The following is a 15036-nucleotide window of genomic DNA, read 5'->3' as shown; positions in this document are numbered from 1 at the left end:
TTTTCCTGGCCTCAAGTGAGAAACAGGACTTGTTTCTGAAGAAGAAACCTAGGCTAACCCTCAGCTTTTTAAGCAGGTTATTGACCTGAAGTTTAAAAGAGAGACAATCATCAAGCCAGATACCAAGGTATTTGTAACAGGTAAACACTTCAAGTACTTGTCCTTGCATAGTAACAATATCCAAAGCAGTCTCTGGTGTCTTTTTGGCTTTTGAAAAGAGCATTAACTTGGTTTTCTCAACATTTAAAAGAAGCTTAAGCTCAGCGAGCTGAGTCTGAATAATATTAAAAACAGCCAGTAATTTAACACCAGCCTCCTTAATGGAGGGACCTGCACAATACATCACGGTATCATCCGCATTAAAATGTAAAGTAGCTTCATCCACATTTTGACCTAAACTGTTGATATATATGGAGAATAAAAGTGGACCTAAAGCAGAACCTTGGGGAACACCATTAGCAATGTTTAACCACTCAGAAGTGAGCCCATCAAAGTGAACACATTGGGACCTTTCAGAGAGGTAGTTCACGAACCACCCCACTGCATGGCTGGATATGCCAATACTGAGTAGCCTCTGCTTTAAGATGCGATGATCGACGGTATCGAACGCTTTGGAAAGATCAATAAATAGAGCTGCACAACTCTGCTTTTTATCTAAAATACTCGTAATGTCATTCACCACTTTCATTGTGATGGTGCTAGGTTTCTTTCTGAAACCTGACTGATATTTAGACAGGATGTCATTGTTACATAAAAACACCTTTACTTGTTCACTCACTAGGCGTTCAAGAACCTTAGCCAGAACTGACAATTTAGAGATTGGCCTATAGTTATTTAATAAGGTGGCCTCCCCTCCTTTTAGTAAAGGCAGGACATACGTTGACTTCCATATTTTTGGAATTGCATTTGTGCTGAGGGAGAGGTTAAAAAGAGAAGTAAGAGGTGGAGCAATAAAATCTGCAGCTATCTTTAAAAAGAAAGGTTCCACGAACAACATCAACAGTAAAAGGAGTAAAACTGAAAGGGTTTTCCAGACCACATTGTTCAGAGTCACAGACTGTGGTGTTCACAGAAGCAGAGTTAGTCACAGAATCAAACAGAGAGCCACAGGACACAAAATGCTCATTAAAACAATTGAACATAGTAGCCCTGTCCGATATAGAGCCAGATGCTGTGGTAATGCACGGAGGTAGCTCATTTCGGATCTCACCGGTGGATAACGATTTTATGGCTTTCCAAAATGTTCTAGGATTATTTAGGTTTTCTGTAGTAACTGACAAATAGTACTTCGACTTAGCACTTTTGACATGTGAAGTGAAGCTATTTCTTAGCTGCCTAAAACGCAGCCATTCTACCTCTGAGCCTGATTTCCTAGCCTTTGCCCAGGCCTTGTTTCTCTCATGCAGGAGACTGGACAGTTCAGCAGAGAACCAAGGATTGTCTCGTCCCTTTACTCTAAATGTACGTAGGGGTGCATGTCTATCTATGATCTCCATAAAACCAAGATAAAAATAAGACCATGCAGTTCATCAGCACACAGATCGATTTTTCCTCAATCAAAGATCATGAACAAAACCCTGCTCCACAAAATGTTTTATGTCTCTCTTTATGACAATGCAAGGTTTACCCTTTTGGACCTTAGTGTCCCTAATTGTGTCTACAGCACAGTGGTCACTCACATCACTAGCAAATACTCCCACAGATGAGTATTTATGGGGAACATTAGTTAGAACGAGATCAATTAGGGAGGATTTATTAGGGGACTTAACGTTAGGGCGAGTAGGACTGTCTATAATCTGAGTAACATTTAAAGAGATACAAAGGTTTTTAAAATCCTCTGATACTGTAGTTAACCAGTCCCAGTTCAAATCTCCAAGTAGCACTATTTCCTTGTAGTCAAGTTGAGATAAAAGTTTTGCCAACGAAGACAAGGAGTCCTTGACAGCTGAGGGGGGTCTGTAACAGCCCACCACCATGACCTGTTGACCCTTTGCTACTTCGATATTTAAGGCTAAAAATTCTAGTTGTTTACCGATTGATTTGGAAACCATCTTGGTTACACAAAACTTATTTTTCACATAAATTGCAACGCCACCACCTTTATTAAGTTGGTCGGTACGATATACATTGTAACCATTTAAGGATATGTCAGAGGCCAAAATAGATTGATAACACAATGACGTCAGCGTCAGTCGAGCTCGCCCAAATGCGGACAAAATCTAGTTTAGGTAAAAGACTGCGCACATTCAAGTGGATGAAACCCAACCCAAACCTAGCTTTAAAATCAGCGATCTGACTACTACTACTGGGCGGACCAGGGTTAGGTCTTACATTTCCTGACAGTAATAACAAGAAAACCAGGCATCTTTTTCTCTTAATCGACACACATACATTGTCATCTACTTTAAAATCACCAGAAAAGTCTGCGAAAGTGTGATTTGAGCTCAAGAAGCAGTCCTGAAGAACCATCATAGCAGGCAAATAAAAAAGACAAACATATTTTGCCGAACTGATTGTCTGTGTTCTTAACAACAGTCCCTTATGGAGGACGGTTCTATTCACCACAGAGACAATCTGCGGGACATGTCTGTCCCGCAGGAGCTCCACACAGTGCCTGTGGTGGCAGTAAACTTCTGCAGTTCTCCAGATAAACTGAAGGCCATTCAAGTTTTTAACCCCCGACAAAGCTCTGCTCCCTGAGCTGTCTCCTGCTGGTTGCCCCGCCATCACAGTATCAACATCTCTGATCACTTTATTCAAAGATCATGCATATAATTCTCTGTCATCTACAGAGCCCCTAAAGATTAATGGAAAAGAAAAAAAGAGAGAAAGTATCTCGTTCGCACGATGCACAGTACGTTCTCGGTTACCAGTTACCGGTCCGCCAAGTTGGAAGTGGAGCATGCAGGAGATAACCGTTCCATTGCAGACTGTTATGTTTATGTGGGGAAATGGCAGTGCATACATTATTTGAGATATATTTAGAACTCGGACTTCATTTTAGGGACATTTCGGCCAGGGGTGTAAAGCTATTTGTTTAAGCACCGGATTGTCAAAACAGGAGTCTGTAAACCAGCCTGCCTTGATCCATGAATTCATGTCCGTGACTCCCCCTATTACTCGTTCGAACAAACACCTGACCTACAAGAATTAAGTATAATTAGCGCAACTGATTTGAATATTCTCCAATTCCTGACCCAGTTGAAAACCAGTTGAATTACCAATATGGAGCTCCTAGTTACTGATAAGAGTTCCTCACCTGCTACAGACACACTCTGCTGCCTGAAAGCAACCCTGACTGGGAGTTATTTCTGTTCTCTGGCCCTGTGTCGCACATACACAGGGCCGTCCCTCCCTACAGGAAGATCACGCAGACTGCGTGGGGCCTCATCTCGCGGAGGGGGCCTCATCTCGCGGAGGGGGCCTCATCTTGCGGAGGGAGCCTCACCTCGCGGAGGGAGCCTCACCTCGCGGAGGGGGCCTCATCTTGCGGAGGGGGCCTCACCTCGCGGAGGGGGCCTCACCTCGCGGAGGGGGCCTCATCTTGCGGAGGGGGCCTCACCTCGCGGAGGGGGCCTCATCTTGCGGAGGGAGCCTCAACTGAGGCCCCAGGTGATGTGTTCTAGGTGGTCTATTTAGTCTAAATGATGTTCCCCTTAATTTCCCCAAAAGTAAGAAATGGGTCCGGGTTCTTATGGGTTAAAGTGGAACACCACTCACTTATATAATATATATCCACAATTAAAAGTGGATTCACAAACGGCTGGTCGAATCTTGTAAATGTTAGAAAGACACTTAGGAATGCTTTTTTACTTGTAAATCAATTCCATGTCTTCACGAGTGTTTTGTAATGTGATAAGTCTAACTTTGAACAACATTCTGTTAGAATAGCATTTTCTGCTTCTTTCTATTTGTTCTCCCCCACATTTCAGAGGGAATATTGTAGGCTACTTTTTATTCCTTTATATTTGTTTGTGTCTAGTTTTAGATTTACTACGCAATGATTGGCTTATAATAATACAGTTCTAAAGTATAAAACTATTCAAATTAACTTCACCTTGACCAGCTGTGACAATTACATTTCAATGCATTAAAATGAACAATCTAACATTATAATATTATAGCATAATAAGGCTGACTTTTGTTATGTCTTGAATGCACTGCCAGCATTTTTTGACATATTTTGTCCTGTGAAGAGTTCCTCTGAATGTGTCTGTTAGAATCATAAACTCACTAAACATTTGGGAGGTTATCCTCCACTTCACTGAATACGATCTGATCCTCTTCATCCAGACGCTGCGTAAAGTCCACTCAGTCAAACCCATACAGTAATCACACGACTCAGCAGTAAATCTACCATATTTATTTCTTAGACTGCAGACAGTCCTACACGTGTCACAATGAACATTCATGGCATCTCAAACATGACCTACAGCAGTTTCCAGCATCAAAGTCAGGAATGAAACACTGTTTTCTCATAGAACAACAAGCATCAGTATCTTTCCACGACTTCACATTCAAATGGCCAAATGCACAGAAATTGGACCCCAATCATGTAAAAAAAAAACTGCAGAAAAGTGATACAAAAAACACAAGAGAGATATAACCTCAGCAATTTCATGATATGTAAAAAATGTTCCACTTAGTGCAGTTCATATATACAAGCAGTGGAAGAGGCTCAAAGTAGAAGAGTAAACTGTCATGTGACTGCCCCTGAGATCCCCAACAAGCTGTACATGTTCAATTCCAGGTGGAGACATCCAAACATCTAAAAAGAATAAATAAACTCCCATGGATCAACATAAAGCCCCCATCTGAATATCCTTTGAGCTCTTACCTTTGATGTGCTGTTGCCTTATACTTATTGACATTTAAACATTAGGAATGAACAATTTGAAGCATTCTTGTTGAAAAATGGATAAATGTCACAAAGCTTGTGTTTGTACCGCTGTTAGCTGTAGCGTGACATGTAAAACAACTTCTTTGAATAAACTATTCAAAGAAACAAAACATTGAGAACTCTCCTCTGAAATGAAGCTGCATCACTGCGTTCCTCTGTAGTACCGCCAGAGTCTTGAAATGTGATCATCCATCTCATCAAAAGTACATAATCCCACAATGACAGTGCAAATAAATACATCACCTCTTCTTTTTGAAGGGAACTGTACAACTGCAATTTAGACCATTTCATACTCTTAGTTTGAATGTAAAGTTGACGCATGGTGTTAGACACTAACTGTCCTACACATCCTGCAGGTTAAGGCAGCCGGCTCTACTGCACACTCACTATCCGGCTTTATTTAAAGTAGTCAGGAAATATATCAGACATGTGATTAACATTTGAAGCAACAGGCAATATTTAAGAGGATCATAAAAAAACACGCACCTAATATCTGAATTAACATGAACATATATATATGACATCATGGCATTTCAAATTGGCAGCAATAGCTACTTAATTAATTAGTCTGACGACATAATTGCCCACAATTCATAGGGCAGAACAGTGGCATCTTAGTACTGTAGAGCTTTATCCTGAAACTCCAAAATTGTTTGAATGACAAATTCAGTGATTCCTGAAAGCTGTCCCCACAGGAGGATCACACGCCTCGACTCTTCCTTTGAAGGTAGAAGATGAGATGCTGATGATTTCAGTGCAGCATCACTGCGCTCGCTGGCGGACAGCCCCCCCCTGGTGGTCGCCCCCCCCCTGGTGGTCGCCCCCCCCCTGGTGGCCCCCCCCCCCCTGGTGGCCGCCTCCCCCCGTCACGTCGTTTCCTGGCAGCAGAGGAGTGAGCTCTGAAAACACATCGCTGCATGTTACTGAATATTATTTAGGCTTTTGGTGTTAGGTTCATTCAAGTTAAATTATTTGGCAAGTCATCTTCCCAGAGGGCTTCACAGTCTGTACAGAGTGAGTCTCTAACTTAAGGCCAGTTAGCTTAGCTTAGCATAAAGACTGGAAACAGACAGAACTATTCATGTAGAAATCACAAGTGATTGTTTGGCTTTACCCAGCATCAACCTGTGTAGAGTTGTTTTGTTGTGATGTCTAACTGTAAGGAAGGCTTGTGACTCTCCTAAAGCCTACATAAAACAAGACCATAACAAACATTTAGAATATAGGACATGGCCCATTGGTTTTTCTAAAAATCCAAATCCTTTCTGAGCCCTGCCGGCACAAACAGCCTAAAGTCAAACACTGAAAGTCAAACTTTATTTTGTATTATTAGATGAAATATCATTTAATGACACAATGCCATCAGGCCTGCAGGCGAAGGGCACCGGTTCTGTTTTTAAACTCATTTTAAAACCTTCCCTCCAAATTTACTTAGATTAACAAAAAATGGAAAATGACCCCGAAACAAAAGAGTTCTTTTAGATTAAATGTGCTCACCTCTCATCTGGGTCCCCCTCTTGCTGTGGGGGTCTGGGTTGGAGTTGGGACAGCTGGAGCTGTTGGCAGCTGAGGGGCTGCTGCCAGAGTTCCTTACTGCATCCCGTTTGCCTGCAGACCCCCCCTGCTTGTTCCCATCCACAGTGTCCATCTTCACCAGGCAGAGAGTCTGCAGCAGCCCCATGGCATCGAAGTCCTCTCCGGAGCACTCTCTCCTCAGCAACTCCAGCACCTGCACACGCAGGGGTTACATTGGGATTTGATATGTGGGGGGGCTCTGTTTTAAGGTGTGAGGGGGGGGGGGGGGGGGGGGGGGGAGTTCGACGCTCGTGAATTGTCAAGGGGTGTGGTGTGGTGTGGTGTGGTGTGGTGTGGTGTGGTGTGGTGTGGTGTGGTGTGGTGTGGTCTCTCTCTCTCTCTCTCAGTGCCAGGCATGTTGAACATTCATCCCTTAAAGGGGACCTATCAGGCAAAATGCACTTTTGTACGTCTTTTCTACATGAATATGTGTCCCCGGTGTTCCAGGGAACTCACCAAGTGTCAGAAAACACAACCCTCTCTATTTTCCTCCATACCCAAATCTCGAAAAAAGGGGCTGCAACGGATCCAGATTTGAACACTGTCCTGACGTCAGGACGGTGGCGCTACGGCTATTGGGCCAACTCCACCAATCAGGAGGAGACAGACACGGCCATTGCCGTACATATTGCCGTACATATGCCAGGCCAGTGCTGTTCTCACTGAATCTGCCCTTGCTAAAACAGAGCTAGAAATTGTCAAATTGAGCAAAATGAGGCATGGCTAAAATGCATGATCTGTTTGGTATTTTGAAAAAAAAAAAGTATAAATATGCCTTATATAGGTATGGTCCTACACTATATTATTATAATATAGCATGATAGGTCCACTTTAAATAACATTTATTACCTTTAACGTTTTGAACTGACCTTACTCAAAGACACTTTACAGAGAGAATTCATAAAAACACAATTAAAACAACACACTTGGGTGGGTTGTCCGGTGCCTTGCTCAAGGGCACCCCGGCAGGGCAGGAGGGGAACTGGGACCTCTCCAAGTAGCAGTCCACACTCCATATTTAGGTCTGGTCGGGGACTTGAACCGGCAACCCTACGGCTCACAGTCCAAGCCCCTACTGACTGAGCCACTTTTACACATTACTTTCACTATTTCAACCATTGGCAGTTTAAAGCAAACTATTGTGACCTCTCTGTGAGAGTCTATAAAAGGTAGTGAGCCATCTAGCAAAGTGCTGAGGTTCAATTTGTTGAAGTTAGCAGAGCTACAGTCCAGGAACACCTGGCAGCATTAGAAGTAGCCCCTGGGAATCGCTGTATACTCCAAAGTCAGATATAAACTGAGACTTCTGATCGTAATAAATCATCATGTGGTGTCACGAGCTGTAACTGTTTTACAGCTATATACTGTGACCAATATATAGCTCCCCTGCCGTGGTGCCCTTGTGGCCTTGTTGGAGGACATGGAAATGAAACACACACACTTGCAGACCTTGATGTATTTGTAGGACTTGAGTTCGCTGATGTTCTCCTCCAGGAAGAGCAGATACAGAGAGAGGTCGTCCCAGCGGCTGCTGGGGGCGGGCAGGATGCTCACGGTGGGCAGTGATTGGTAGGTTTCCAGGAAGCGGGCATGTCCATTGCAGAAGAGGGGGCGGAGACTGGCATAGATCACCGCGGGAACCAGTGCAATGAACAGGACCAAGTTCACCAGGCTGGAAGCAGAGGGAAGGAAACAGACTGCGGTTAATGGAGAAAAAAACATTTTAAATAAAACTGCACCCTAAAAGTATCAAATCAGTCACAATGGGCCGATTCATATATCATTATGATAATTGTTAGTTTCATTAGCTGCACTGCACAGACACGTACCTGAGCAGAGAGAAGACCCCCACAGCAATCAGCTTACACTGCACCTTCTCCGGGACCGCCGGGTCCGAGGCCAGCAGCCCCACCCGCAGCTCGCAGCCAAAGTCGTCGGTGACTGAGGCCAGGCGCAGGTAGTAGCCCAGGTACACACAGGCACACAGCAGGGTGACCAGAGTCAGCCCCCGGCACAGCAGGTAGTAAAACAGCATGGAGCGCGAGAAGCGCTTAGTCATCAGAAACTTCTCCACCAGAGGGTAGTTAAAACATCCGTCAGTGGGGTCGCTGCGTGGGGGGGAGAGAACAGCAGAGGATGAGGATTTGCTTTTGTTGATTACTTGATAAATATAGAAGTACAAATGATTGCAACATATTGCATCTTCAAAAAGAGGCAACAATCGTATTTGGTGCTCAGTCCCTGTCTCTGAAATCATTCACACATGAACCAACCTCTGAGTTTAACTGTCACTCTTGAGTTGTAATTTGAACGCTTAAAGGGGACCTATCATGCAAAATGCACTTTTGTACGTCTTTTATACATGAATATGTGTCCCCGGTGTTCCAGGGAACTCACCAAGTGTCAGAAAACACAACCCTCTCTATTTTCCTCCATACCCAAATCTCTAAAAAAGGGGCTGCAACGGATCTGATAAAAACTGATCCAGATTTGAACACTCTCCTGACGTCAGGACGGTGGCGCTACGGCTATTGGGCCAACTCCACCAATCAGGAGGAGACAGCCACGGCCATTGCCGCTGGAGACGTTGTAGTACATATGCCAGGCCAGTAGGTGGTGCTGTTCTCACTGAATCAGCCCTTGCTAAAAACAGAGCTAGAAATGGTCAAATTGAGCAAAATGAGGCATGGCTAAAATGCATGATCTGTTTGGTATTTTGAAAAAAAAAAAGTATAAATATGCCTTATATAGGTATGGTCCTACACTATATTATTATAATATAGCATGATAGGTCCACTTTAAATAAAACAGTGAGGTTTAAACTTTTCAAGGTTTTAAACCAAATTTTGAGTGTGACATTAATAATAAATCAAATGTTGTCGTAGTACACTCCTACCACTCATCTGGCTGAAAGTGAAGCTGCCTTCAGATAAGTGAACAGCAACAGAGGGTTGGAAAAGTAAATCAATAATCTCACAGTATAAACTGTGTTTTGGAGAAACATATGATAAGATAAGATAGTACTTTATTGATCCCAATTTGGGAAATGTTTGAGTTGCAGCAGCATAAAAAGACATGGCCTTGTACAAAACAATTTAAAAGACTAGAAATAAACAAGAAAGTAGAAAATATACAGAAAGTAGATAAAGCAGAGCTCTTGACGCTGTGCCAGCTGTGTATAAAATGCAGGATTTTCTTTCTGTTTCTGTTCTTCACTTTGCTTCTACTGTTCTTCTGCAATGCTCTATCTGAGCCGGCTGCAGCCTGACCTTTGACCTGCCTCCAGCTGTTTCTCTACCTGTCGGGGCCGAGCAGGCCTGCGGTGGCCAGGCGTTTGGCCAGAGTGACGGCGCGGTTGTAGCAGCGATCCAGCTCCTCCATGATGAAGCTGAGGTCTGACTGCAGGAGGGGGGCCGCAGTGAACCTCCAGAAGAGGGCCGGGACGTACATGAGCACCGCCACCAGCAGCAGGATGTACGGGAAGAACTGCACAGGAGAGACAGGAAGTGAGATGGCTGAAAGTCTTCATCAGGCACAGTGTCTCTGTCCTCTCTTTAGCTGACACGTGATCTCACTTCCTCAGGGAAGAGTTCAGAAACAAGCACAACGTGATGCGACCTGCTCATGGCCAAGAACTTCATTTGAATATGAAGACCACTTTAAAAACATGTTGGGTCAAAGGCTTAGATAAGATAGGACTTGATTTATCCCTAAGGAAATTGTTGTGAGTAAATAAACACAGCAGCAGTTTAACATTAGACCCGAGTTGAACCTCTTGGTTTAATGACATTTGTTCTTATTTGAAATGACAGATTGAAATAGCGTGTGAAGAAAAGAAGAGGACTCTTTCAGTAACCTGAGTGACAGAAGCTGCACAGTGGATCCAGATCTGTCTCTACACAACACGTGTGTGTTGTTGCTGTTCTAGTTTGAGTGCTGCGAGTGTTACAACATAAAGATCCATTTAGGAATGTAGAGACACGCCTAATATGGCCCTGTGTTCCTCTTGGCTAAAAACATCTCAATATACATGTTCTCTACCACACCCTGAAATGACTCAACTAAAGTCGTCAGTGCAGAATGTAAATTGAACCTACTGTATTGTATGTATTAAATACACTATACGAGGAAACATACAATATACAGGAAACAACTGACATTTGAATGATTTAACCAACTGATGAAACTCTCACAATTTAAAGGTAGGGTAGGTAAGTTTGAGAAACCGGCTCGAGATCGCTAGAATTTGAAAATACACAACCGGAGAAAATCTGCCACTTCCTCACAGAGCCCCTCCTCCAACACACACGAACGCGCACATGACCAATGAGGGCACGAGATAAGTTTGTGCACAGATGGAAGGCTGACAGGCAGGTAGGCCATCCAGTTATTTTAGCCGGGCCGGCTAAAATGATTGGTTGTACTTTTTACAGTACTACGGCTTCCACATGACATTTTTTTATGGATTTATTGTCAAAGCACTTAAGATATTCATTGCTATCGGGATGTTAAGAGCATTCCATGGAATATAACAAAAAGTGTATCTCGAGCCGGTTTCTCAAACTTACCTACCCCACCTTTAACCAGGTTAACAAGTGGACTTCCTTCAGACTGTTCTTATGTCCATGCAGCAGGACATTCGAGCTGCAAGTTACTTCATTCTCCATGTATTGGCTGATTCTAGATATATAGTCTGGTGTATAAACTGTCAGAAAATAGTGAAAATGTCAATTGCCGTTTCTGGAGTCCAAGATGATGTATTTAAATGCCAAAAGCATTACGTTTGATATGATAGAAGAAGAGGAGAGCAGGATATCTCTATATGTGAGACTGAAACAATGTTTGAATCAAAATATACTTTAAAGCTTAATCAATTATCAAATAAATTGGCTCTTATTTTTCTGTTGATCGGCTCGGCCTTGCAGCTCTGCATGACTTACCATTCTAATGCGTTTCATTTCTGCACTGCCTGATGACGTTTACTGAGTCTGTCTGTTCAGCTGCCTGACGGCCTCCGGTAGAAGGCGTGTTTACAGCATTTCCCCCGTGTGAAGACATATTTTAAACATCAAACTAATGTTTAACACACCATTTGAGAAGTTTGAGCAGCTGAAGCTGTGTGTGTGTGTACCTTGTGCAGCCACAGAGGTAGAGAGAGTATGTGTGTGTGTGTGTGTGTGTGTACCTTGTGCAGCCACAGAGGTAGAGTGTGTGTGTGCACAGTTGCCCAGCAGTACGAGTCCACATACACAGCCTGCCTCCAGGAGAAGTTAGAGGGAGCGAAGCAGCTGATCTGGGTCCCTGAGCACCACGGAGACAGACAACAACACAAACGTATTGAACCAGTGATTTGACTGAAATGAGGAAATGAGGCAGAGTTTTTTCAGGAATGTTAGTTCAACATATTAATCTGCAGACTGTCAAAGTTAATGAATCAGGCTGTTCATTGGTTTGACACTTCAGGATGTCAGGATTTTAAGATGTAACCTTACGATTAACCTTTTACATTCCACAACTAAACTCCTTCTGGTAAGAAATGAACAAATATAGAGAAACAGAAACACAGAGAAACAGAAACACAGAGAAACAGAAACACAGAGAAACAGAAACCGTTTACATTTCAGCCTACCGAAATGCGAAACAAAGGGAAATAAGACATGATAATTATAGCAGGTGACATCCGTAGGATAATTTGCCTGACAATGGTCACAGTGGAACCCTTCTGTCTGTCGAATGCTAGAGAACAGGCGGTAGCAAGATATGTGTATTAAGAGTGTGAAAAGTCTCGGGACACAGCCAAGGCCAAAACATGTTTACAAAGACTAACCCGACTCAGACAGTAGTAATCTAGCCAGAACAGACTGTGGTCCTGACCCGGCGGTCCACTCACCCACGGAGACCTCCTGAGCGAAGGCCAGAGAGATGAGCAGGAGGGGCAGGCCCACGGCCACACAGGTCACCATCTTGTCCACCGCCAGCTCTGTGCGGACGCTGCGGTATTGAGCCTGGGTCGGGTCCTTCAGCAGGAAATCGCTGAACACGTACTCTGTAGCCACGTGTGCGATGGCCATCTCAGCGCTGCTCTGTCACCTGCAGCACACACTAACAGCTGAGCACACACACCAAGAAGCACCTGATGTCTACATTCATTCTGCTAGGATATCAACATGTTCCTCTTTCACCAGAGCACATTTTCCTTTGAATGCAAAGCAGGCCTCCAGTAAACAGTTCACCTGCCACAGAGCACAGAGTTCTAATCACCCGTCTCTTACCCAATGTTCTGTCACTGCTTGTTAAAGCAACTCTAACATCCCTAATGAATAAGACATTCATTTGAATACTGGTGTTTGGTTTAAAAACGTTATGAAATACACTAATACATTTTTATAAATGTCCCAACATTTCATTTTTAGAAGATTACGTTAATATGTTATTTATGTCACTGTAAATTGTTACTACTCATTGTCTAGCCATGGTTGTGTTCCTATTTGTCTTTATTTTTATTAAAGTGTGCTTTTCCTCTTTTTTATTATTGCATGCCTTTTTTGATCTGCTCTTCCACTTGTCGCTGTAACACTGTTCACCTCCCCGCTGTGGGACTGTGTCAGGAATTCTGATTCTGAAATAAACACCTTCATTAAATTAAAGTAAAGGAAGAAAAAGGTGTACACATGTAATCTTGAAATGAAAAAGGAATGTAACAAAGTCCATCATTCTCTTCTGAGTAACAGTAACAATTCCTCTTTTACAATCTACTAATGCATTATCATTCTAGAGGAACGTGTATATTGTTTTTAGTTGACATAAACCTTTCCATTTCACATCATTAATCCAGATCTGTAAAGTAACTAAAGGTATTAAATACATGTAGTGGAGTAAAAGTAAAAGATTTACCTCTGAATAATAAAGTAAAAGAACAACGTAGCAACAAATGTAAATAGTCAAGTACAAATCCCTCAAAATTGTACTTTAGCAGTGTTCTTGAGTAAATGTACTTAGTTACTTTCCACCACGGAATCATTGTTGTGGAAGGCAGTCTGACGTTGAGCAGAGACTTCATCCCCGGCAGTTAGCTGACCTCACTTCACCTCTCCACACCGCCTCTCTTCAGAGCACAACACACTCCCGCTAATAACGAATACTGACGTTCGCTTATTATATTTCATATTAAACGAAATACTGAACTTGAACTTACCGAACGTTACCGACCTTCTCCCGCTCAGTGTGTGTGTTAAAGTATCATGGCTGTCAGCGGCAGCTCAGATAACTTGTGCCTGATTCCAGCAGTCCTCCGCGGCTCCACATCAAGCTCCACATCCAGCAGCTCTACTGAAAGTGTTTCCTGTACAGCGCTCCTTCCGTCCCCTTAAAAACAGATGCGTTCAAGTGCATATGCACCGCTCTGATTTCACAGTTGCGATGACGCCTTTGTATGGAGCTCGGGAGTTTGTGATTTGTCACATTTTGAGATTGTGTTTATCAAAGGTGGAATAAATACTCCATTATTTTCTAAAGTAAAAGTAGCTACTGTGTAATACTACAGTGTACAAATACTCAGTAACAAGTAAAGGTCGTTTTATTACAATTATTGGTGCATTTATTTGTTCATCTCTTCCCTTTGAACTGGGTAAAAGTGGGTTTTATTTGAAATATTTCAAACACTTCCGTGTAGCTTAAAGGTGGGGTAGGTAAGTTTGAGAAACCGGCTCGAGATCGCTAGAATTTGAAAATACACAACCGGAGAAAATCTGCCACTTCCTTATAGAGCCCCTCCTCCAACACACACGAACGCGCACATGACCAATGAGGGCACGAGATAAGTTTGTGCACAGATGGAAGGCTGACAGGCAGGTAGGCCATCCAGTTATTTTAGCCGGGCCGGCTAAAATGATTGGTCGTGCTTTTTACAGTATTACGGCTTCCACAGATGAAATTTTTGTATGGATTTTTTGTCAAAGCACTTAAGATATTCATTGCTATCGGGATGTTAAGAGCATTCCATGGAATATAACAAAAAGTGTATCTCGAGCCGTTTTCTCAAACTTACCTACCCTACCTTTAACCTATAATCGTATATAATAATGTGTGGAGATTGAACTTGTTATTAATAACCGAAATCTGCAAAGTAACTTGTAACTAAATATGTAAAACAAAAGTAGTTGTAAGTAGTGGTACAACATTTGCCAACAAAATGTAGTGGAGTAAAATATAAAGTAGCTTAAAGGTAGGGAAGGTAAGTTCGAGAAACCGGCTCGAGATCGCTAGAATTTGAAAATACACAACCGGAGAAAATCTGCCACTTCCTTATAGAGCCCCTTCTCCAACACACACGAACGCGCACATGACCAATGAGGGCACGAGATAAGTTTGTGCACAGATGGAAGGCTGACAGGCAGGTAGGCCATCCAGTTATTTTAGCCGGGCCGGCTAAAATGATTGGTCGTGCTTTTTACAGTACCACGGCTTCCACAGATGACATTTTTTAATGGATTTTTTGTCAAAGCACTTAAGATATTCATTGCTATCGGGATGTTAAGAGCATTCCATGGAATATAACAAAA

At 42.9% G+C, this 15036-nt stretch overlaps 1 protein-coding gene across 3 annotated transcripts; it reads right to left on the bottom strand.

The window, feature by feature from the left end:
* Positions 1-4348: 4348 nt before the first annotated feature.
* Positions 4349-13804, bottom strand: LOC117484324 (pannexin-1-like). Of its 3 annotated transcripts, XM_034132801.1 has the most exons (9): positions 13671-13792; positions 13016-13094; positions 12366-12565; positions 11661-11776; positions 9774-9961; positions 8305-8583; positions 7925-8147; positions 6398-6629; positions 4349-5799 (listed from the first exon to the last, which is right to left on the bottom strand). In XM_034132801.1, the coding sequence occupies exons 3-9, from the start codon at positions 12544-12546 to the stop codon at positions 5663-5665; spliced, it is 1356 nt and encodes a 451-aa protein (XP_033988692.1). In that variant the 5' UTR covers positions 12547-12565; positions 13016-13094; positions 13671-13792; the 3' UTR covers positions 4349-5662. The 3 variants fall into 3 exon arrangements, with proteins under 3 accessions (XP_033988692.1, XP_033988691.1, XP_033988693.1); XM_034132800.1 differs by lacking the exon at positions 13016-13094 and having other exon boundaries at positions 13671-13804; XM_034132802.1 differs by lacking the exon at positions 13016-13094 and having other exon boundaries at positions 12366-12584.
* Between the last annotated feature and the right edge of the window lie 1232 nt (positions 13805-15036).

This window comes from Trematomus bernacchii, unplaced genomic scaffold (assembly GCF_902827165.1).
Source record: "Trematomus bernacchii unplaced genomic scaffold, fTreBer1.1, whole genome shotgun sequence".
Classification (NCBI taxonomy): Eukaryota; Metazoa; Chordata; class Actinopteri; order Perciformes; family Nototheniidae; genus Trematomus; species Trematomus bernacchii.
This window is presented reverse-complemented; position numbering and strand designations above follow the sequence as displayed.